Source organism: Sparus aurata, chromosome 10 (genome assembly GCF_900880675.1).
Source record: "Sparus aurata chromosome 10, fSpaAur1.1, whole genome shotgun sequence".
Lineage (NCBI taxonomy): Eukaryota > Metazoa > Chordata > Actinopteri > Spariformes > Sparidae > Sparus > Sparus aurata.
Window position 1 is genome coordinate 17604705 of NC_044196.1, and position 24150 is coordinate 17628854.

Consider the following 24150-nt stretch of genomic DNA (forward strand, 5'->3'; position numbering starts at 1 on the left):
GGCACAGGTCTTGAGTAGTTTTGTTGTATTTGAACTTTTTCCCTATGATGTGTAGTTTTTGAACTGTGATCCTTGAACGATGGTGAGTGATTTTGGAGAAATTCAGGGTTTTCAATGATTGTGTATGGCGGAATGTTCGTGCAGCAGCGTGGAGAGGGCCAACTGACAGAGTGAGAGAGACTCAAAAATTTGCTCCGAAATTTTCTCTTTCCGTGACGATCCTGACCACAAATTGGGCTCAAAAACAGTGATATTTCCCAGAGTTGTAGCCACACTTGTCTTCTTTCTCCCAATGTGTCTACTTTATCGGTAGGATTTACGGTTTTTAAATTATCGACCGCTAACCGACAAGAGTAGCTCTGAAATGCTCCATTTACTCCAATGTAAATCGGGAGAAGGATTTCCAAAACTGCACGCTTTTTTAACTCGCTGCCATTTCCACATTTCTGAAGCTAGGACCACAAAACTTAATGAGTGTGTTCTTTAAGGCCTTTCTGGCTCGATCGTGAAAAAAAATTGTTGATATCATGTAAGATTTTGACCAAATAGCACTAGTTTGACGTCCTAGATGTGAGGCAGAAATTGCTCTCAAATCAGCTCCCTCACAGGCCGTTGCTACGGCCCTTGCCAACGGTCACCTAGCAACCAAAAACAGCTGGGCCAAGAGAGAGAGTGACAGACAGACAGACACTAGACACACATCAGACAGACAGACAGACAGACAGACACACAGGAGACACACATCAGACAGACAGAAAGACAGACAGGAGACACACATCAGACAGACAGACGGACAGACAGACAGAGCGACATGTAGACACACACACAGAGCTGCTTAAGCGTGCTCTCACATGCACACAGACGCACACACACAGTATATTTCCCAGCATTTAAACGACATTAAACGATCATTTTTTCACTCATTCAATGTGCGGCTTGATCGGACTCTGTATGCTATAATTCAGTTCTCTAGAATATTAATCTTTCGCGTCGTAAGACGCGAACAGCTGCGAGACACTTCCCATAAGGAATGAATGGGATGAGGTCAAAAAACTCGCAAGTCTGCGATGTTTTTCAAACATCTCCTGCTCTGGCATACATTCAGCTAGAAACACCATTCCAGCTTTAAAATGTAGGCACAGGTCTTGAGTATTTTTGTTGTATTTGAACTTTTTTCCTATGATGTGTAGTTTTTGAACTGTGATCCTTGAACGATGGTGAGTGATTTTGGAGAAATTCTGGGTTTTCAATGATTGTGTATGGGGGAATGTTCGTGCAGCAGAGTGGAGAGGGCCAACTGACTCCGTCACAGTCCGTTGCTACGGCCCCTGCCAACTGTCACCTAGCAACCGAAATCAGCTGGGCAAAGAGAGAGAGTGACAGACAGACAGACAGACAGGAGACAGACAGACAGGAGACATACATCAGACAGACAGACAGACAGACAGGAGACACACATCGGACAGACAGACAGACAGACAGACAGGAGACACACATGAGACAGACAGACAGACAGAGAGACATGTACACACACACACACACACACACACACACACACACAGCAATGCTTAAGCGTGCACTCACATGCCCACAAACGCACACACAGTATATTTCCCAATATTTAAACTACATTTAATGATTATTTTTTTGCTCATTCAATGTGCGGCTCGATCGGACTCGGGTTGCTATTATTCAGCTTTACGAAATGTTAATTTTTCACGACATAAGTCGCGAAAACTGCGATAAAGTTTCCCATAAGGAATGAATGGGGGGAGGCCAAAAAAGTCGCAAATCTGCAACGTTTTTCAAACATCTCCTGCTCTGGCATACGTTCACGTAGAAACACCATTTCAGCTTTAAAATGTAGGCACAAGTACTGAGTATTTAAATTGTATTTGAACTTTTTTCCTATGATGTGTAGTTTTTGAACTGTGATCCTTGAATGACGGTGAGTGATTTTGGAAAAATTCTGGGTTTTCAATGATTGTGTATGGCGGAATGTTCGTGCAGCAGAGTGGAGAGGGCCAACTGACAGAGTGAGAGAACCGTGATTCCGTGATGATCCTGGCCACAAATTAGGCTCAAAAACAGTGATATTTTCCAGAGTTTTAGCCACACGTGTCTTCTTTCTCTCAAGTAGCTCTCAACTGCTCCATTCACTCCAATGTAAATCGGGAAGAGGATTTGCAAAACTGCGGCCTTTTTTAACTCGCTCCTATTACCACATTTCTGAAACTAGGACCACAAAACTTAATGTGTGTGTTCCTTAAGGCCTTTCCCGCTTGATGGTGAGGAAACTTTGCTGATGCCATGTTTGCTTTTTCGTCACGGGGCAAAGCGCACAGCCCACTCTCGCGATTTCCCGGCGGGGAATTGTCTAGTTTATTCTGTTATTCATTCATTTATTTATTTACATATACATTTATTTCAGTATTTTATACATTCATTTATTTATGCATTTATGTATTTATTTATATATTTATTCATGCATTTATTTATTTATTCATTCATTTATTTCAGCATTTATTTATTTATTTCTTTATGTATGTATTTATTTATTTATTTATTTCAGCATTTATTAATACATCTATTTATTTATTTATTCATACTTAAGTCAGGTTTAGTCCTCCGTACAAAACACATAAACTTGAGAAACTGTCAGAAACAACTGACGCCTGGCACAACCACCCCTGACACAGGCAAAAATATTGCAGAATGCAAACTAAATGATAAGTCAAACTAAAGGCGACAATGCGGGCAAAACACAAAACTAAACTAAAGGGAAAAATGTGGGCTAAACAGCAGTGGTCAATAATCTGATCATTGCAGCCTCACAAGACCAACTAGGGCAGACATGTCCAAACTATTCCAAAAAGGGCTGTGTGACACAGTTTGCCCAATGAACTTTCTGAAGACTGAGATCAGTTAATTAAATGAGTCAGGTCTGGTGTGCTGCTGCTTGGTTGAAAAGAAAACCTGCAGCCACATCGGCCCTTTGTGGAATAGTTTGGACATGGCTGAACAAGGGGAATGACTTCTTAAGACTAAAAATAAACACTCCATTTGCTTGGGTGTGTTCATTTACAGGTAGGTATGACAGCATTTCCAGTAAGTGAAAGTGAAACGAAATAAGTCAGTTCACAGCAGACGACGCGCTCAGGAGGCATCCAGGCACAGTTAGTAGTGCTCTGCTTTTTTAGGTGTAGAATTGTAGGTAAAATGGATGAATACCAATATCCGTTGTTCTTTGAAGCCAGAGATTTGACAGAAAGAGAGAAGGGGAAGGTCACGAGACACTTTCAGAAAAGAAAGGATTCTGGGGGAGGTGAATGTTTGACCATTGCAAAGGCTGGAGCAAAAACATACAAAGTATGTTTCAAGGAAAAAGAAGGTAAGGAATCACATTTGTTCAATATGAGTTAAAGGCAGTCTATACTTACTGAAAAACACAATATTATATGTAGTTCTGGCTTAAATCCAGTGTCTTGTTTGGACGTTGGCCTTGTTTGTTACAGACCAGGAAAGGGTTTTGCAGAGGAAGTTTCACACCATCCCCCTTCCTGACGGAGAACTGCGTCTGACTGTGAGTCGAACCGATTCGCCACAGACCTTTGATCAGCCCTCAACCAGTCAATCCCAGGTGAGCTGCCCAGAAACGTCGATTGACACTTTATGATTGTGGTAAACAAAAGTGTCAGAACTAAATCTGGCTCGACCAGTTTGAGGGGGATTTCTGGGCAGAGTCAACATCTGATGATTCAAATGTTGTAAATGCCATTGTGCTGGCTGTAGTGGTAACACATTTTTATGCTATCTGTTTAGAATTTTTAGATGAACAGATGTAGTTTCTTACAAATAAACTCATACATTTGTTTGATATTGCTTTTCTCCTTTAGACATTCACAAAACCAAACACAAAAACCCTTGAGAAGATTTTCAAGCCAGATATTTTCCTCCTGTTCTACCTGAGAGACAACCTAAAAGCAAATAAGCTTTTACAGAAACAACTCTCTGCTATCGGCTGCACAGTGGAGTTTGATCTAGATGAAGAGTGGGCAGTGGTTAGGGGGGATGTGGATAAAGGGTCTGGAGGTGCCTTTGTCAGTGCTGCTGAGAACTGGGAGATACAGGTGGATAGGGTCTTCATCAGTCTAACTGAGAGCTACCTCTGCTATCATGTGGTTGAGCCAAAACAAGCCAAAATCCTCATGCAGGACCTCACCTTTGTGACTGATGATATCAAAGTGTACACAGAGAGTGGTTATCCTGTGGTTGTGGGAGACAATGACGCCGTGAAGGACAGGATAGCGATACTGGAAAAGAGCCTGCCCACTCGGAAGGAATTACCAATTGCGGAGAGGCAGTTCAAAGTGGTGGAAGAAGAGTTTAGTCGAGAAATTTGTACACATTGCCCAGAGGTTAAAATCCACAGAGGCAATGCCACAATCACCCTGGAGGGCCCTGACAAGGAGGTGAAGTTAGGAGCTACAAAACTTGATGAACTGATCAGAAAGGTAAAAGAAAAGAGAGTCAAACTTCCTTCAGCAATACTTACCTTCTTGACATCCAGCGGTGCCATCTCCAAGTACCAAGCCCGCTTCCAGCAGAGCCTCAGAAATCCTGTTTTGATAGAGGTTGGGTCAGACCTGGCTCTGTCCAGTTTGTCCGCAGATGCCCTGGATGAAGCTGAGGCTGCACTACAGAGAGACCTGAGTCTGGACAATGTTCAGCTGCAGGGAGCTGCAGCTGTGCCTCCAGATATTGACAGAGTGGAAGAAATCCTGATAAAAGCCAAGAATGAGGCAAACCTTCGAGAGCTCAGAGTGGATGTCAGCTTCATCCCAGGACCCAGTGGAGCTGCAGTCACTAAAGTACGACTGGTGGGCTACAGTGACAATGTGAACAAACTCAAAGAAGTTCTGCACAACTACCAGATGAACCAAGTTGGGACACAAGAACTGCTGAGTCTACCGCATCCTGAACTGGTTGACTGCTTTCCAGACGTCTTAAAAATGATTGGCATGAAGCAGAACAAGGTGACCTTAGAAGCCTCACATTTTCCGTACCCTTCTGTTCTTGTGTCTGGCCCCCGCTGTCTGGTCAAGGATGTCCAAACACAATTAAATGCAAGTCTAGCCAGTCTGACAAAAGACACATTGGTTCTAGATGGACCAGCAGCACAGCGGTACTTCCAAGAAGAGGGCAAAATCAACAAGGAGCTAGTGGAGAGCTCCTGTCAGGTTATTATCAGGGAACAGCAAGGTGTGTCAGGAACCACCAGCAGCCCTGGCACCACCACCGTGACGCCCAGACTGTCCTTCACCAGACTAAGCTACAACACTGCTGGGAGCACTGCGGTTAACAAGACGAGCCTCGAGATCAAGCTTGGCAATTTGGTGGATGAGCAGGTTCAACAATTTCCGTTCTGTTTTTCCAAGAAGTAGTACAGCAGCAATGAAACACTCCCATTTATATTATTCCATGTTATTTTCACAGGTGAATGTGTTGGTGGCCCCTATGATCAACGGGCAGCTTGCTTCTACAAATATTGGCTCATGTCTCATAAAGAAAGCAGGGAATGCAATCAACTCAAAGTTTGACTCGGCAGCAGCGAATCGCACCTTCGCCCCTGGTGACGTTCTGCAGGTTGATGCGCCTCCATCCTTGGGCTGCTCCAAGCTGTTCTTCATTGAATGCTTTCCATGGGACGGAGTCAGAGGACAGAGCATGCAGGTAAAGTAGTCAGTCTTGAATCTCCATCTCATCGAACCTTCACGTAAGTTAACTGACTGGCAGATCCGCTCTGTGTGAACAAACAGTAGATGCAATAGAGTGATGTAGCCAACTAGATAGTGATGCTGATTGGTGAAATCCCTTCATCTAGCTCTTTCTTGGGTGACTTATTGCAAATAATGCAACACAAGTTAAAGTTTAAAAATGATGTATGAGGAGCTCGTGCTAGAAAAGAAGAGAATATTACTGAAATATTGTGTTTTAATGGTGCGAATAAAAAAATTCATAGGCTTTTTCAAGTCTAGCTATAGTTGACAGCATAAAACTCAATTACAATTCAGATCAGGGATCTGGATTGCAATTAAATGGATCATGGAGTTTTTATTAGGCCAGTTGCCCACTTATCAATGCACAAATCTTGATGGCTGTCTTTGAGGATGTGACTGTATAAATATATATAACAGTTTATTGTCTATTGTCTTATTGTCCAGTTTAAGATTCTACCTGGTAATAGCAAGCAGAATCAAAATGATATCCAATGGCAAGAGCCCTCCTTGCTCTTATGCTTGGTTAGGTTTCTCTCTTAAGTTTCTCCTCAAAGATATTTGTGGTGCAATGGTTATTTGCATTTATGAAAATAAGAAATACTAATGCTGCATTCAGTGTAGTTTTGAGCCCTAAGACAGCAGTTATACAGTCTTGTTTCAAGAGGCTTCAGTCAAAATATGTCTTAATTAGAAAAACTCTGGTTAATCCATCTAAAATTTAAATCTGCTTCATGCTGTATGCTTACAAAAACACTATCGATATGTCTTCTTTTTTATTTTTTCAGGCCCTCGGCAAAGGCCTGAAGACGTGTTTGGACCTATGTGTGCAGCAGAGGGTGTGCTCAGTGGCCTTTCCAATTATCGGACCTGGAATTCTGTTAAAATACCCGCTGAGAGTAGCCATTGAAGTGCTAACTGAGAATATTCGACTTTTTGGATTATCTGCCTCCACTGGTTCTCTCTCGAGCATTCACATTGTCATCAAACCAGGATATCCTGACTCTGAGGAGGTGAATATTAGCACTCAAACAACTGGTTTTTAAGATGAGTGTGTGTAGGATTCATTGATGAGAGGGTTTAATGCTGGCGTTTTTATTTGCAGTGCTACCATGATGTGTACAAACACCTCAGCTCAAATATAAACCAGGGAGGCCAAGGTAAACCAAACACAATATGAATATGCAGCATTTAAAGAAAAACCTTCAAGGAATCACGGATTAACAGTTCAATATCTGTATAAAACATGTTGGTGTTCTCCTTCTCAGCAATCTTCAAGTCCCTCACTAGTGACCTTGATGACATCACAATGACAGTGGGAGGCGGGGTTAAACTACAGCTGGTGTTTGGTGACATCACCAATGAGATTACAGACGTCGTGGTGAACACGACCGACTTCGCAAATTTCCAGAACGGTGGGTGAGAGCTGCTGTACACGACCGAAAGGCCACGTTATGACATTTTTGGCCACTTTAGCGGCTTTAGACTCATGACTTTGTTCTAGACTAAAATGACAATCAGATGGATTGTCATCAAATTAGGCGCATATATTCATGGTGCCCAGAGTTTTTCTTTGGTCAGAATTTCAATGTGTACAATACTTTGGTACGACCTAATCTAAAACTGAATGCACCCCCCCCCCCCCCCCCCCCCCCCCCCCAGCCTCAGGTTTGCTTATTAGAATATGTGTACATCCCAATCTAAGAACATGGTAAACAAGGTAAACAAGGTAAACATCAGCTACACATCCGCCAGCATTGTCTCTGTGAGCATGTTAGCATACTGATGTTAGCATTCAGCTGTTTTTTTTTTTTTGGGCTGTGAATTATCGCAGAAATTCTTTAAGGATATTACTGAAGATATTGTTTTGGTCCAATACTTTAACAACATTCTTATGAGCCTCAGCTGTAGGATACTAAGTACATACTGTTTTGTTCTAATTAGTTTATGTTAGCAAGCTGAGGCCATAGACTAAGATGGTAAACATGGCCTCTGCTCTGTCACTCGTATTTAGCTCGAAGCAGTCTAATTACAGCCTCACAGATCTGCTAGAATGGCTGTAAACTGTTGTTGTGTTCTGTCAATCTAATCTCTTCTCTGCAGATGGTGTGTGCAAAGACATCTTGACTGTAGCTGGACCAGAGGTGGAGGCTGAACTTAGAGCAGGTGAGAAAGAAGAACAAGCGAGACATTTTGAAGCCACACAGGTTGAACAGCTTCTTACTTATGTTGTCTTGTGTGTAGCAAACGTGAAAAAAGGAGAGATTTTTGTGTCCGAGTCTGGATCGTTCCCTTGTGACGCCCTCTTACATGTGTGTGGAGAAAAGGACGCAGGTATCGTCGAACAACTGGTGTGTGACATCATCAGACATTGTGAAAACTATGGATTCATGTCTGTAGCCATTCCTGCCATCTGTGCTGGTACGTATTTTGTGAGACTTTCTAGACGTGCAATTGATAAAAACAAACAAACATCGGTTTTGATTCTGGCAGTAAACTTTCAAACTGTTCATGCAGGAGCTGGAGGGTTGGACCCTGGTGTTGTGGCAGGTGCAATCCTCCGAGGGGTGAAGGCTGCCACGTCATCTACTTCTCTTTACTCTCTCACCAACATCCGCCTTGTCCTGATTAAGATCAATGTCTTCTTGGCGTTTAAAGAGGAAGCAACTCAAATGTTTCCTACCGCTGTAATCAACCGAGGTAACAGGAAGTTTCACAAGCAGGCTTCTTCTACTTTTGTGTTTGCTTGTAAATATCTTTTTCAAAAAAGAGATATTTTTTTTTGTTCCATTGTAATTTTTCACTTATTGTTACCTTTGGATCGTTCTTTGCAGTGTCAGTGGCCTCAGAGGCTCATGTACAACAACAACAGCAACAACCGCCCTCGTTGTCAGTGAGCACAGACCTAAGCATCCTCCATTCCACCTCCACAAGTCAGAAGTCTGTCTTCGTCTTCCTGGGTCTCTCCAGACAGGATGTTGACAATGCCATGACAAAGCTGAAGGATACGTATCAGGCTCAGTGCTCCACTCAAACCTTCAGAAAGGAGGATCTGGTAGGCCTCACTCAGGACGATTTGGAGGATCTGAGGCAGCTGGTGGAGTCGCATGGTCTAAACATACAGAGGGATCAGTCCGGGCAGGGAAGCTTAACAGTGAGTGGGTTAAAAGATGGAGTCAACCAGGTGACAAAAAAAATCAATGACTCTCTGCAAGAGAATCTCAGAAGAGAGGTGAGAGCCAGGGAGGAGGAGGAGCTGTTCAGCCGTGTGGTTTGGTGCATCCTGGGAAATAACGGCAAACTGGGAGAGACTCCCAAAACAGCCAATTACAACTGGAAAATATGATATAGCTGGAGGGGTTGTTGATGCACAGGGCACCGAGTGGAGTGTGGATGCACAGAGGTCGGGTGCTTCAAGACCAATAAGTGGCCAAACGACGAAGCTGAAGCGACTTGTGAATCTTCCAGGTGAGAAGATTGTTGTTGATCAGCATTTACGTTAAAATCTCAATGGTGGTACTTGGAACAAATGCAAAACTTAAAACTTAGAGCTTCTCATTCCTTGCCTACAGATTATTTGGTAGCTGTTCTGGAGTATTGATAATATAACATGTTCACTTTTAAGACTTTTTTTGGCATCAAATTGAGTTTCAAAATAAAAATGTTTACTACAGTTGATAGAAATCATTTGCTAGTAAAACACTGATTTCTTCTGCAGTATGCTGCTTGCAATTATATTTGCACATTTGTCCATCTGCAAAAACTCTTACGATGACTTTGGAGTGGACACCTACAGAACACGTCAACTATTAATTAGTTAAACATGAATGGTAAACTGTAATTCAGTGTAGTACAAATGTATTCATTTTCCTTAAATTACATAGTTGTGTTTACAGTGACATTGGGAGGGGACTAATCATATTTTTCTAGGGATGCAGGGGTTCTGTCCAACATAAACTTAGGGGTTCCATTTCAGGTTTTGTGTAATTTATAAAAAAGTCACAGTGCAGAAGCAAATTTTGTATTTTGTTGGTTTTGGAAACAAAACACATTTACATTGATTATCTGACATTTTCTATGTTGTCCGCGCCTCACTTTTTCAGACTTCACCCTCCCTCGTCGAATGGGACAACATGGCTGCTGGTGAATCTTTCAAGGTGGTTGCACTGCAGCCTTCTTCTGCCGAGTACAGTCGGTGAAGGAGGGCTTCAAACGGACTTGTCGCCAAGACTGTGATGAAGGTGGGGAGACATTTCATTGCCTGTAGACATTTCTCGTGTTAAATTGTAAGGGTTTCCCTTACAATTTAAGTCTCTATTTAGTTAATTGAACAATATCTGTGTTGTTAACACACATTTGAAAAGAGTCAACATACTGTATTTACATCCTTCCGAGCTGCATTTGGAAGCTCAATATATTTTGTTGTTTTGGTGCATTTCCTGACAGATCGAGCGCCTGCAGAACGTTCATCTGCGGCGCGCCTATGAAGCGCAGAAGAAGCAGATTTCTGATAACAGAAGACAGGAGGGTGGAGCATTTGAAAGCTTCTGTACCACGGGACGACCCAGGAAAACTGTGACTCCATCATGAAAACTGGGTTCAACAGGCGCTTTGCAGGACAGAACGGTAAAGATCGTCCTCCTCTGTTTTTACCTGCCCATTTATATCCTTTAACTAGTGAAGTGTAACGATCACATGAATGACTTTTGAAGGTGTTGCTTAGATTTGAGCCTTCTTTTTAAATTCCCCATTTCCTCTATTCTCAGCTACTGTGTACGGTCACGGAACCTACTTTGCTGTGAACGCCAGCTACTCAGCCCACCCCACCTACTCGAAGCCAGCGGCTGATGGTTCTCAGTTAATGTTTGTGGCCCGAGTCCTGACTGGCGTCTACACTCTGGGAAGCGGCGACATGAAGGTTCCTCCTCCTCGCAGTAACAGTCAGCCCCACGACCGCTGTGACAGTGGTGGTGGACAAAATAGACAACCCATCGATGTATGTTGTGTTCCACGACAACCAAGCGTACCCAGACTACCTCATCACCTTCAAGTGAGGATGTTAAGGATGGAGGACGGGTGCAGAAGGATTGTTTATGATGGACTATTTTGGCAACAAATTAATTGCACATTACACACACCCGCACAGAGGGCCTTACATCCAACCAATGGGAGAAATTAAATGAAACCAGGAGCTGCTTAAGCAAAAATGAGAGCGGCACAATTTTTGGCACAAAAACATCTCTGAAGGGTAGAAGTACTCTCATTAAATGAAATGAATGAATGAATGACCTCGATTATCTTAGCATTTAGCATGTATGATGGTTACTGATTCGGGGTCACTTTCGGGGTAGATGCAACCTTTCTTTTCCTTTATCACCGCTGAGGTACAATCATGTTAACCTCAACCCATAACGACGCCGTTCTGTATCCTATTGCATTAATGTACTGCGAACAGACTGCCAGCTGCCACTGCCACTTTCACACCTCCTCACACTCCTGTGATGATGGCTGTAATATTTGAACTAATACAGAGCACAAAAAGTTGTCCAGCTTTGGAGTTACATCCCGGCTATGGGACGCACTGACCTACCCCCTGCTCGGCCATAGATTACAAAATCGCTTCTCAGGGCTTTTACGAACATGAAACCTCAGTGGTTAAAAAAATTCAGATTCCGCAGGGGAATTTTTGTTGCAATATGTGAGACGCCCCTGGGCAGAATTGGAAGCGAGGCCAAGCACTGCCGACATGACAGATTCACGGTTATTACGGCTCCTTGAAGGGAAGTTGTAAATGCTACGTCGCTTCCAAGAGCTGTTCAAAAGAACGGCTCATCTTCAAGTTTGAGGGAAATAATCACGAGGATAATGATATAAGAATTATATCAGATTCAGACTTAGACATTTCTCCAATATAATTTCATTTTTTTCAAATGTAGGCCAGGTTTAGCACCACTAAAATACTGATCTGCTTTGTAAACATTACACAAGGTAACGCCACATCCCTATGCTTTGTTTGAACTTACTACTTTGAATTCACCCACCACATGACAATTATATGCAAATCAAGCGGCCCTGTTTTGAGTGCAACACTTAATATTGTTGCTGTTCATGTGAAGGAAACTGGATTTAGGCAGGCACTTGTTCATACCACAGAGCCGTTTAAAAGAACCAGCACACCGTGACACTTGGTTAGTGAACGTACACATTTAAACATGTGTGTTCAGGTCAGCAGCTTCTTTTTTTTATGCTGCAGCTGCTTATTTGGACCTTTTCTGTTGTTTGATTCTCACACAGTTTGTCATAACTTTTTTTATGTGAATTTGTTTTCAATCTGTGAGGAATGTGACTTGAAATGTAGCATGAATTGCAATAATTGAGATAAACAAACAAAAAAGACTCAAAAGTACAAGTAGCGAGAGTAAACAGTTTTGTTTAGTAATTTCTTGAACTAAAAATGCTATTTTTTTTCTGTTTTTTCAAGAATTATGTCTGATTGTGTGTTTGCTTGGGAATTCATGGCTTAATTACCAATCTGATTATTAAAAAAAACTGCCAAATCATTGATGGTGTTACATTGAAGTTTTGGACTTTCACAACATACATAAACACACACCAACAGTACAGACAGTATTTTATTTGGTTGACGTATGGATCCAGCCCTGTTTCTAAATCCAGCTCTGATAAATTCTCTAAACTACATACAAAGCAGCAGACAGACAAAGTTTGCAACGAGCTGGTGAATACAATTGAACATTTGTCAAATCATGACCATTATCATTATGTTTCTCCAAACTTGGTGAAGACTGAAATACGAGTCAAGGGGATTGATTGGACTACTTGAGTGGGGCCGTAAGAAGAGTCAGCTAACTGGACCACTAGCTGCATGGTTAACTAAACTAACTAGCTCAATGGCAGCTATAGTTACCCATAGTTGGTGGTTAATTTAGCAACAAGTAAAGCTTCATGAATCACAGGAGGCAGAGCAGCCGGAGGACGTCACAGGGAAAACCAGACTATATTTTCTCCAATACTGATGCCAAGATGCAAAAAAAAAAGAGTATAAATTCACGATATTTGCAATCAATATAATGTTGCTTGAAGTCTAGACGAAAAATCTTAATTTCTCACATACAGTCATACAATGTAAAACGTTCTTCATTTAAACCATGGTGGAGGGGCAGTGGTCAGCCAACGAACGGACGTCACCCAGAGACCAGAGAATTAACCTTATACGCATGTTTGAACATGGAGAAAACCTGGAGGAAACCCACACAATCACAGGGAGAACATGCACACTGCATCCCCAGCTTCTGCACATCCAACATGTCCACCACTAGATGGCCATGAAACACTACCAACAGCACATCAAATATGACCATTGGCCAAGTCAACAACACACCCCCGGAGGTCAAGCCTCTGCCACCTTTACTAAACTGCTCAATAAAGGAAAGGGAATGTAGAGCAACTTTGACATGGTGAGCCTCTTCACTGGCGATGTTTGAGGTGTTTGGGTAGATGAAGGAATTGAGGCTGTTTTAAGACTCAGCCTCATATTTTACATTACAGGATCATTCATTTGAAAATAAATGTTAAAATTAAATTACAGTAAATGACAGTATTGTGATACATTTTCCTCATTAATCAAATCTGATGAATTTGTTTGAATGGCCTCTAAACCAACAAAGCAGTAATTAAAGTTCTTAAAGTCAAGGATGTAAAATGATAACCAATTATCACGTCAAATACATAATCAGTGTTGTCAAATAATTATACAGTTTTCAACTTTTTGTTTGCTTAAAATTTGTATTTTCCTCAAATAGTGAATACTGATCTCACTAAGAAAAACACAAGACAAGAGGAATATCAAAATCTGCAGCTCTATGGACATTTTTAATTCATTTGAAACTGTGGTAAATGGTGTCATCATCTCAACTGCTGTAAGGATTCTTATTATGTAAACATATTTTTTTTTTATAAATTATGTAAACATCATTCATAAAAAAATAATGATTTATTGTTTTTTCATCATCCTGACATTACACTAACCAGAGAAATGCTAAACCGAAAGCTAAAAATACAAGAAACTGTGACACGCCCAAACTATGTGTTTGGGTGTGTCAGTTTCGAGAATATGTATCATTTCAAATGAAGAAGTAATTAGGGACAAAAGGCAACTTACAGTAAATGAAAGGGAAACTAAATAGAAACACTTCAGTGCACACTCTTCACTCAAGAGGGATGGAGGTACACTGAGAAGCGTCACACTTGCTGAAAGTTTTACTGTCAGTTAAGACTTGTAGGTAAAATGGATGAATACCAACATCCTTTGTACTTTGAAGCCAGAGATTTGACAGACAAAGAGGAACAAAAGGTGCGGAGACACTTCCATAAAAGACGAGTTTCTGGGGGAGGTGACTGTGGAATGATTGAAAAGGATGGAGCCAACACATATAAAATCTGTTTCAAGGAAAAAGAAGGTAAGGAATCCCAATGGGTTGAAATGAGTTTAAGGCAAAATATACTTAAGGAGGATTTTGTTGGAAACTTGGACATTGTTGTTTCTTCCAGACCAGGAAAGGGTTAGTCAAAGGAAGTTTCACACCATCTCTCTTCCTGCAAGAAAACTTCGCCTGACTGTAACGAGAATAAGTCAGCCACAGAACTCAGATCAGCCCTCTTCTAACCAATCACAGGTGAGAAATTTTGCCCTTTGGTACCCTCAGCTGACAGTAAACACAAACAAGCCAGGGCTGGTCCTTGGACTTTGGTTGCCAGAGACGCTCCAAGCCTGATCAAATCAGACACAGTGCTCATAACTGAATCAGCACACGCACACAATAGAGATCAATTAATGAATAACAAATGATGATCCTGGTGCAACAGAGGTTGCTCCAAAATATGATATGATTGCTTTCATGGCCTGCCCTTATTTTTGGACATAAGCTTGGTTATTAAAGCTTGCTTATGGTGTCTGTGAGCTACCTGTCTTTTGTGTCTGCATTTGGGTCCTGACCTTTCTTCAAACCTTAAGAGCGTCTTCTGATGAAAAACAGCTAAAATTGATAATGTATTTTTTCCTTTCTAGTCAGCTTTTCAGGATAAAACTGTTCTGTTTGTATCAATCAAAAGCAACTTTTTTGCAGGAAAAAATGACTGCAAAATGAATTACTCAATTTGAAAACAAACATTTACATTCAGGACCTTCAACCTATTTTATCCTACCCTTGAGTGTCAGTCCTAGAGTTTCTGTTTGAGCCATTTGTGTAACACAACGAACTAACTACAAACACTAACTAACACAAACTATTATTTCTTTTATTTGTCATCCAACCATTGATCTTTTCAAGGTCCCAGACAAGGAGGTAAAGTCAGGAGCTACACAACTTCATACTAAACTGAAGTTCCACACAATCTCTCTTCCATCTGGAAATCAGGTCTGACCTCAAGTCGAACCAGTTTGCCACAGAAACCCAATTCAGCCTCCATGAAGTCAATCACAGGTTGAGAAAATATTTCCCTTTAGAAGTTACTAGATAGAGACATCAGAGTCAATGATCTGGACCGAACACTTGTGAGGATCTCTGAGCAGGGTCAACGTATGCTTATGGAAAACATTGACAATTGTCATGAGATTATTTTATATTTTCTCTATAATCAAACCATATGTCATCTTGAAGGGCCCAGACCAGGAGGGTTGAAGTCAGGAGCAACACAACTGATGAAACTGTTCAAACTGAAAAGAGAGTTAAACTTCCTACAGCGTTACTTACCTTCATAACATCCAGCGATGCCATCTCCAGTACCAAGTTTCACTTCCAGCAAGGCCTCCGTTTTCCTGTTTCCATAGAGGGTGGGGTCAGACCCTGGTTATGTCCAGTGTGTCCATAGATGCCCTGGATGAAGCTGAGGCAACAATAAAGAGAGACCTGAGTCTGGACAATGTGAGGCTGCAGGGAGCTGCAGCTATACCTCCAGATCTCGACAGAGTGAAAGCGATCCTGCTGAAAGCCAAAAACGAGGCAAACCCTTCGAGAGCTCAGAGTGGATGTCAGCTTCATCCCAGGACCACAGCGGAAGCTGCAGTCACCAAAGTAAGACTGGTGGGCTACAGTGAGAATGTGAACAAGCTCAAAGAAATTCTGCTCAACTACCAGATGAACCAATTCCGGACAAAAGAACTGCTCAAACTACCACATCCTGAACTGGTCCGCCTGTTTGATCAAAATTTTAGATCTGATTGGCATGAAGCAGAACAAGGTGGACCTTTAAAGCCCTTGCGTTTTCGGTCCCCTTCTGTGCTTGTTGCTGGCCCCCGCTGTCTGGTCCCGAGGTTCAGGCAACTTGAGAGCAACTCTTGCCAGTCTGACGATAGACACACTGGTTCTAGATTGGTCCAGGTGCTCAGCGGTACTTCCAAGCAGAGGGTAAAGTCAGCAAGGAACTGGTGGAGAGCTCCTGTAGGATAATTATCAGGGAACAACAAGGTGTGTTCTCCCCAAAGGTGAAAAGCTCCAGCAACAGCAGTGTCAGAACCAAGGCTGCCACCAGACAGCACTGCAACACTCCTTTCAGCAATTTGTTCCACAAGACGAGCCTGGAGATCAAACTTGGGAGCTTGGTGGATGAGCAGGTTGGACACTAGCTGATCTATTTGACAAAAAAAGGAGCACGGTACCCAAGTTACACTCACATTGATGTTTATTGAAATTATTTCCACAGGTGAATGTTTTGGTGGCCCCCATGATCAACAGACAGCTAAATTCTACACAAATTGGTAAATGTCTGTTGAAGAAAACAGGGAATGCAATCAACTCAAAATTTTACTTGAAAAACAGCAAATCGCAACCTTCGCTCCTGGTGATGTTCTTCAGGTTGATGCGCCTCCGTCTCTGGGCTGCTCCAAGCTCTTCTTCATTGAATGCTCGCCATGGGATGGGGTCAGCGGATGGAGTGTGCAGGTATTGAGTGTGCACTTGAAGTTTCCTCTTAAAGGCTTTGATGGGCACGACATCTGTTTGAATGCAAATACACAGACTAAGGTAGTACTTTTCCAGAAGACTATCAAAATAAGTTTAAGAGAAAAGTTGTGATCCTGCCTATCCTGGCGAATAGTATTTATAGTATAAGCTTCAGATTATCAGTTATATGGTCTTATGCCCTTTCCCAGGGCTTCAGTTCTCGATCAGAATAACTGTGGTATTTTTAATCTATAGCCCCACACCATGTTAGATTAGCTCACATTGTCAATGGGGAGGTGAAAACACTGAGGAAATGTTTGATTTTTGTTTTGTAGGCTCTTAGAAAAGGCCTGAAGAGGTGTTTGAACCTTGTGCACAGCAGCATTTGTGCTCAGTGGCCTTTCCAGTTATCGGACCGGGAAAGGTTTTAAAATACCCGCTGAGTGAAGCCATTCAGGTGCTGACCGAGACCCTTCGCCAGTTTGGATTATCGCACTCCTCTGGTTGTCTCTCCCACCATCCACATCGTCATTCAACCAGGCTATCCAGAATCTGAGGAGGTGACTATCAACACAACTGGTATGTAAGATGAATGCTTGTAGGATTTATCAATGAGATTTTTAAAAACTGTTGTTTTTACTTGCAGTGCTATCATGACGTCTCCAGGCACCTCAGTTTAAATATGAACCAAGGAGGCCAAGGTAAGCTGTACATATGCTCAGAATAAATGTAGAAATATACCTACATATATACAACCTACCCTATTCCAAAAAACGCTGGGTAAAACATGAATAAAATGAATCATCTGCAAATGATCTCTGTTAATCAAAACCTGTAAGAATATTGTTTTATTCAACCATGTGTGTCAGAAAAAATGGTGACCCGCATCCCATCCTTATATATTCACAAAAACCAAAGTTGCTGATGAGGTAGAACATTAAATCAAACACGTGGTTCTTCATCTCAGCAATCTTCAGATCACTCACCAGTGACCTCGATGACATCACAATGACAGTGGGAGGCGGGGCTAAACTACAGCTGGTGTTCGGTGACATCACTAATGAGACTACAGATATTTGTTGTGAACACAACCAACTTTGTTGATTTTCACAGTGGTGAGTTCGGAATCAGTTTGGTCTCAGTATTTTGAATGTGCAAAGGAGGATAGTCTCTTACAAACTTATTTTTTCAGTGTGCACAAAATATGTATTGCCGTGAATATAGACACAAATACATATCTAATCTTTTCCATGTTTTGTATGTAAATAGTCAGAGCACTCTGGTGCGCACATGCTTGGATAGGAATCAAAGACGCTATTTTGCTTCTCTAAAGAAAGCTCAAGATCTTTGTTGTCGATGTGTTGTGTTAAATTTAGCTAACGTTAGATTAGAACTGCAGACACATTCAGTGGCTAACAATAAAACAAAGCGCACAGGCCCTGAGCCAAAGAACAGTGTTGCCGCAGCAACAGATTTGTTCAGCTACTGATCCAGTTAGCACAAAGCACACACCCACAGCAGACTAACTGTCCTGCCTGATTGCGAAACTACAAGTAGTGTTTGAGGACATCACTAATAAGACAACAGATGTCTTATTAGTGATGTCAACTTGGTGATTTTCACATAGAAATGTTATGAATATGACCTTTAAAATCTAAACCTGACATTGATGACATTATGAGTATGTTAGCACGCTGACATTAGCATTAAGCTCATGACTGAAGACCCTTGTAGTTTTGTTCTAACATAAACTTTTCTCTGCAGATGGTGTGTGCAAAGACATCTTAGCCTTAGCTGGACCAGAAGTGGAGGCTAAAACTTAGAGCAGGTGAGAAAAGATGTTGACATTTTCAAGCAACATACATTTTAGCTTCTTCATTCATGTTGGTCTTGTCTCTTGTGTATAGCAAACATCAAGCGAAGGAGCAGTTTTGTATCCCGGTCTGGATGGCTGCCCTGTAAAGCCATTTGGCATGTGTCTGGAAGAGGGGATGCAGGTACCATCGAACAACTGGTGTGCGACATCGTTAGATATTGTGAAAACTATGGATATAAGTCTGTAGCCATTCCTGCCATCTGTGCTGGTAGGTATTCTGTATGAGGTATAAAACTTTCTAGATGTGCAATTTTAATTCTACCAGTAAACATTCAAACTGTTCATGCAGGAGCTGGAGGGTTGGACCCTGGTGTTGTGGCAAGTGCAATCCTCCGAGGGGTGAAGATTGCAACGTCATATACTTCTTTTCACTATATCACCAACATCCGCCTTGTCCTGATTAAGATCAATGTCTTCTTGGCGTTTAAAGAGGAAGCAATGCAAATCTTTTCCACTGCTGTAATCAACAGAGGTAACAGGAAGTTTCACAAACATTCTCATGTTTGCTTGTCTTGTTTTCTTGGGTTTTTTGCAAATCAGAATTCTCTTGTACCATTGTAAATTTTCACTGATTGTTATCTTTTGATCCAGTGTCAGTGCCTCAGATGCCTCATGTACAACAACAAGACCCCTCTTTGACAGTGAGCACAGACCTAAGCATCCTCCCTTCCACCTCCACAAGTCAGAAGTCCGAATTCCTCTTCCTGGGTCTCTCCAGACAGGATGTTGACGATGCCATGACAAAGCTAAAGTTTTCTTATCAGTCTCAGTGTTCCACTCAAACCCTCAGAAATGAGGAACTGGTTTGTCTCACCCAGGACGACGTGGAGGATCTGAGGCAGCTGGTGGAGTCGCATGGTCTGAACATAGAGAGGGATCAGTCCAAGCCGGAAAGCTTAACAGTGAGTGGGTTAAAAGATGGAGTCAACCAGGTGACAAAAAAGATCAATAACTCTCTGCAAAAGTGTCTCAGAAGAGAGGTGAGAGTCAGAGAGGAGGAGGAGCTGTTCAGCCATGTGGTTTGGTGCATCCTGGCACACAACGGCAACTGGGAGAGACTCCCCAAAACAGCCAATTACAACCTTGAAAATAACGATATAGCAGGAGGGATAGTGGACGCACAGGGCGTCCTGTGGAGTGTGGATGCACAGAGGTTGGAGGCTTCAACACGAGTATCTGGACAGACGACAAAGCTCAAACGACTTGTGAATCTTCCAGGTGAAGAGATTGTTGTTGCTGAACATTTATGTTTTAAAGGAACCTGAATGATACCGTAGTTTGAGACCAACAGCAATATTGATACTTGATTTTGTATTTAATGACAATAGAAACAACTAAGTATAATTCTGCTTTACCCTTTAAATAGAAAACATTTGTTTTGGATATAACACACATTTAGTCTGAATTTCTGGCATTTTTCTCTTTTGTCCTACAACCTTTTTTCAGACTTCACCCTCCCTCTCTACTGGGACAGCATGACTCATGGTGAAGCTTTCAAGGTGGTTGCACTGCAGCCGTCTTCTGCTGAGTACAAGTCAGTGAAGGAGGGCTTCAAACGGACTGTCAGCAAGACTGTAATGAAGGTGGGGAGACATTTCATTGCCTCTAGTCATGGAACAAAAGTAGTTAATAGGTTAGATTAATGGCTTTTATTCACATTAATGAAACCACTTTATATCAGGGTATCTCTTACATATGTTTCCATATTGAGTTACTGTACAATATCTGTGTTCTTAGCGTGTAAACAACACAGTACAGTTGAAAGGAGTGAAGATATTTCCGTCCATTGGAAGTAATATTGGTAGCTCGTTACTTATTGTGTTTTGTTATTTTCCTGACAGATCGAATGCCTGCAGAACGTTCATCTGCGCAAGTCCTATGAGGTACAAAAGAAGCACATTTGTGATAACAGAAGACAGGAGGGTGGAGCACGTGAAAAGCTTCTGTACCACGGGACGACCCTGGACAACTGCGACTCCATCATGAAAACTGGGTTCAACAGACGCTTTGCAGGACAGAACGGTACAAATCTTCCCTTTTCTCGTCTCCCATTTCAATTTAATTTCCGTGAACTATTGAAGTGTAACAATCACATGGATGATTCTGAAAGACGTGTAGATTTGAGGACTTATTTTTAAATTCCCCATTTCCACTCACTCTCAGGAACCTCATACGGTCGTGGAACCTACTTTGCTGTAAGCGCCAGCTACTCAGCCCACCCCACCTACTCGAAGCCAGCGGCTGATGGTTCTCAGTTACTGTTTGTGGCCCGAGTCCTGACTGGCGTCTCCACTCTGGGAAGCAGCGACATGAAGGTTCCTCCTCCTCGCAGTAACAGTCAGCCCCACGACCGCTATGACAGTGTGGTGGACAGAATAGACAACCCCAGGATGTATGTTGTGTTCCACGACAACCAAGCGTACCCAGACTACCTCATCACCTTCAAGTGAGGGAGGCTGCAGTAAAGATTGTTTATGATGATGGACTATTTTTGCAACAAAATAAATTGCACATATACACACCACACCACAGAGGTCTTACGTCCAAACCAATGAGAGAAATTAAATGAACCAGGAGCTGTTTGGCACAAAAACCTTACTGAGGGACGAAGTTTCTCATTGAATGAATGAATGATCGACCCTGATTATCTTAGCATTTAGCATGCATGATGTGTCTGATTTGGGGTCACTTTCGGTGCATTAAATCACTGCCTATTTAAAGTAGATGCAACCTTTCTTTTCTCATATCAACGCCGAGGTACAATCATGTTAACCTCAACCCATAACGTCACAGTACTATATTGTATTGCATTTCGATATTGCACTGACTTACTTACTGCTCGGCCCATAGACTTTACATTGTGATGACGTCACAGATTACAAAATCGCTTCTCAGGGCTCAAGCTAAGTTTTATGAATGTGAAACCTTAAAAATTTCAGAATGCTAAGAGTCATAATCTACCTTGTTTGTTATTTGATGTGTTCTGCCGTTTTATAGATGTCTCTTTTGTTGCAATAATATGAGCAGAATTGGAAGCAAGGCCAAGCGCTGCTAACATAACAGAGTCACAGTTATTACGGCTCTTTGAAGGGAAGTTGTAAATGCTACGTTGCTTCCAAGAGCTGTTCAAAAGAACGGCTCATCTTCAAGTTTGAGGGAAATAATCACGAGGATAATTTCATTTTTTCAAATGTAGGCCAGGTTTAGCACCACTAAAATACTGATCTACATTGTAGACATTACACAAGGTAACGCCACATCTCTATGCTTTGTTTGAACTTACCACTTTGAATTCACCCACCACATGACAATTATATGTAAATCAAGGCCCTGCCTTGAGTGCAACACTTGCCATTGTAGCTGTTCATGTGAAGGAAACTGGATTTAGGCAGGCACTTTAGTTCATACCACAGAGCCGTTTAAAAAGAACCAGCACACCGTGACACTTGGTTAGTGAACGTACACATTTAAACATGTGTGTTCAGGTCAGCAACTTCTTTTTTATGCTGCAGCTGCTTATTTTGACCTTTTCTGTTGTTTGATTCTCACACAGTTTGTCATAACTTTTTTTTTATGTGAATTTGTTTCAATCTGTGAGGAATGTGACTTGAAATGTAACATGAATTGCAATAATTGAGATAAAAAAAACCAAAAAAGACTCCAAAAGTACAAGTAGTGGGAGTAAACATAGTTTTGTTGATAGTAATTTGTTGAACTAAAATGCTATTTTTTCATTTTTTTTCAAGAATTATGTCTGATTGTGTGTTTGCTTGGGAATTCATGGTTTAATTACCAATCTGATTATTAATAAAAAATTGCCAAATCACTCATGGTGTCACAATGAAGTTTTGGACTTTCACCACTGACATACACCAACAGCGCAGACAGTATTTTATTTAGTTGACGTATGTTATTATTACTATGCTTTGTAGCCCTTTTTAGCATAGTGTTTTGGGTACTGTTTTGATTAGATTTACTGCCCTAATCAGCCGTGTTTCTAAATCCAGCTCTGATAAATTCTCTAAACTACATACAAAGCAGCAGACAGACAAAGTTAGCAACTAGCTGGTGAATATAATTGAACATTTGTCAAATCATGAACATTATCATTATGTTTCTTCGAACTTGGTGAAGACTGAAATACGAGTCAAGGGAACTGAATATTAGACTACTTGAGTGGGGCCGTAAGAAGAGTCAGCTAACTGTACCACTAGCTGCATGGTTAACTAAACTAACTAGCTCAATGGCAGCTATAGTTACCCATAGTTAGTGGTTAATTTAGCAACAAGTAAAGCTTCATGAATCACAGGAGGCAGAGCAGCCGGAGGACGTCACAGGGAAAACCAGACTATATTTTCTCCAATACTGATGCCAAGATGCAAAAAAAAAGAGTATAAATTCACGATATTTGCAATCAATATAATGTTGCTTTAAAAGTCTTGAAGTCTAGAAGAAAAATCTTAATTTCTCACATACAATCATACAATGTAAAACATACTGAGACTCTTCATTTATACCATGGTGGAGGGGCAGTGGGCAGCCAACGAATGGACGTCACCCAGGGACCAGAGAATTAACCTTATACGCATGTTTGAACATGGAGAAAACCGGAGCACCTGGAGGAAACCCACACAATCACAGGGAGAACTTGCACACTCCACACAGAAAAGCACTTACTCAGCCCAGAGTCAAACCCTTCTTACTGATAGGCAATAGTGCTAACACTCAAATTTTGCCAGCTTGGAATCAGACAGTTCGGTTCTATGTAGACGGACCAGGAGGCAGAGAAGACTACAAGATGTTGGTAAGGAGTTACTATGAGGAGGTCCTAACCCTCCAACATATAGAGTCTCAAATCTAAAGAAAATTATACAAAACAGCAGCATCCCCAGCTTCTGCACATCCAACATGTCCACCACTAGATGGCCATGAAACACTACCAACAGCACATCAAATATGACGATTGGCCAAGTCAACAACACACCCCTGGAGGTCAAGCCTCTGCCACCTCGACTAAACTGCTCAATGAAGGAAAGGGAATGTAGAGCAACTTTGACATGGTGAGCCTCTTCACTGGTGATGTTTGAGCTGTTCGGGTAGTTGAAGGAATTGAGGCCATTTTAAGACTCAGCCTTATATTTTACATTACAGGATCATTCATTTGAAAATAAATGTTAAAATTAAATTACAGGAAATGACAGTATCGTGATAAATCTTCCTTCCTGATTAATCACATCTAATGAATTTGTTTGAATGGCCTCTAAACCAACAAAGCAGTAATTAAAGTTATTAAAGTCAAGGATGTAAAATGATAACCAATTATCACTACATATTCAGTGTTGTCAAATGACTATGCAGTTTTCAACTTTATGTTTGGTTAAAATTTGTATTTTCCTCAAATAGGTTAGATTTTGTATGTTATGTAGAGGCCAACTGTATGAATGCGCATTTTAGTGTGATTAAAATAAACACTGATCTCACTAAGAAAAACATAAAAAAAGATGAATATCAAAATCTGCAGCCCTATGGAAATGTTTAA

General features: G+C 41.5%; 3 protein-coding genes and 1 long non-coding RNA gene across 4 annotated transcripts; all 4 read left to right on the top strand.

The window, feature by feature from the left end:
* Window positions 1–3187: 3187 nt before the first annotated feature.
* Window positions 3188–9123, top strand: LOC115589416 (uncharacterized). Its single transcript, XM_030430256.1, has 11 exons — window positions 3188–3391; window positions 3516–3640; window positions 3897–5408; window positions 5497–5733; window positions 6566–6790; window positions 6883–6937; window positions 7046–7192; window positions 7881–7943; window positions 8022–8198; window positions 8295–8477; window positions 8612–9123. Exons 1-11 carry the CDS (start codon window positions 3220–3222, stop codon window positions 9121–9123), a joined length of 3408 nt encoding a protein of 1135 aa, XP_030286116.1. The 5' UTR covers window positions 3188–3219.
* Window positions 9124–10324: 1201 nt separating this feature from the next.
* LOC115589417 (protein mono-ADP-ribosyltransferase PARP15-like) lies at window positions 10325–13607 on the top strand. Its single transcript, XM_030430257.1, has 3 exons — window positions 10325–10403; window positions 10544–10853; window positions 13598–13607. The coding sequence occupies exons 1-3, from the start codon at window positions 10364–10366 to the stop codon at window positions 13605–13607; spliced, it is 360 nt and encodes a 119-aa protein (XP_030286117.1). The 5' UTR covers window positions 10325–10363.
* Window positions 13608–17261: 3654 nt separating this feature from the next.
* LOC115589505 (uncharacterized) lies at window positions 17262–17799 on the top strand. The gene is made up of 3 exons (XR_003985535.1): window positions 17262–17295; window positions 17382–17436; window positions 17703–17799. It is a non-coding gene; the product is annotated as an uncharacterized LOC115589505 (long non-coding RNA).
* An 849-nt stretch (window positions 17800–18648) lies between these two features.
* LOC115589504 (protein mono-ADP-ribosyltransferase PARP15-like) lies at window positions 18649–21089 on the top strand. The gene is made up of 6 exons (XM_030430422.1): window positions 18649–18819; window positions 18901–19083; window positions 19203–19829; window positions 20058–20194; window positions 20453–20633; window positions 20775–21089. Exons 2-6 carry the CDS (start codon window positions 19050–19052, stop codon window positions 21059–21061), a joined length of 1266 nt encoding a protein of 421 aa, XP_030286282.1. The 5' UTR covers window positions 18649–18819; window positions 18901–19049; the 3' UTR covers window positions 21062–21089.
* The last annotated feature ends 3061 nt before the right edge of the window (window positions 21090–24150 follow it).

Excerpts from the sequence above, each read along its gene's own strand:
- LOC115589416 (XM_030430256.1), top strand. The coding sequence starts at position 3,220 with ATGGATGAATACCAATATCCGTTGTTCTTTGAAGCCAGAGATTTGACA. Across the intron at positions 6,791-6,882 it reads GATATCCTGACTCTGAGGAG|TGCTACCATGATGTGTACAA; the intron begins GTGAATATTAGC and ends TTTTATTTGCAG. Across the intron at positions 7,193-7,880 it reads CTTCGCAAATTTCCAGAACG|ATGGTGTGTGCAAAGACATC; the intron begins GTGGGTGAGAGC and ends TCTTCTCTGCAG.
- LOC115589417 (XM_030430257.1), top strand. The coding sequence starts at position 10,364 with ATGAAAACTGGGTTCAACAGGCGCTTTGCAGGACAGAACG. Across the intron at positions 10,404-10,543 it reads GCGCTTTGCAGGACAGAACG|CTACTGTGTACGGTCACGGA; the intron begins GTAAAGATCGTC and ends CTCTATTCTCAG.
- LOC115589504 (XM_030430422.1), top strand. The coding sequence starts at position 19,050 with ATGCAAATCTTTTCCACTGCTGTAATCAACAGAG. Across the intron at positions 19,084-19,202 it reads CACTGCTGTAATCAACAGAG|TGTCAGTGCCTCAGATGCCT; the intron begins GTAACAGGAAGT and ends CTTTTGATCCAG. Across the intron at positions 20,195-20,452 it reads TCAGCAAGACTGTAATGAAG|ATCGAATGCCTGCAGAACGT; the intron begins GTGGGGAGACAT and ends TTTTCCTGACAG.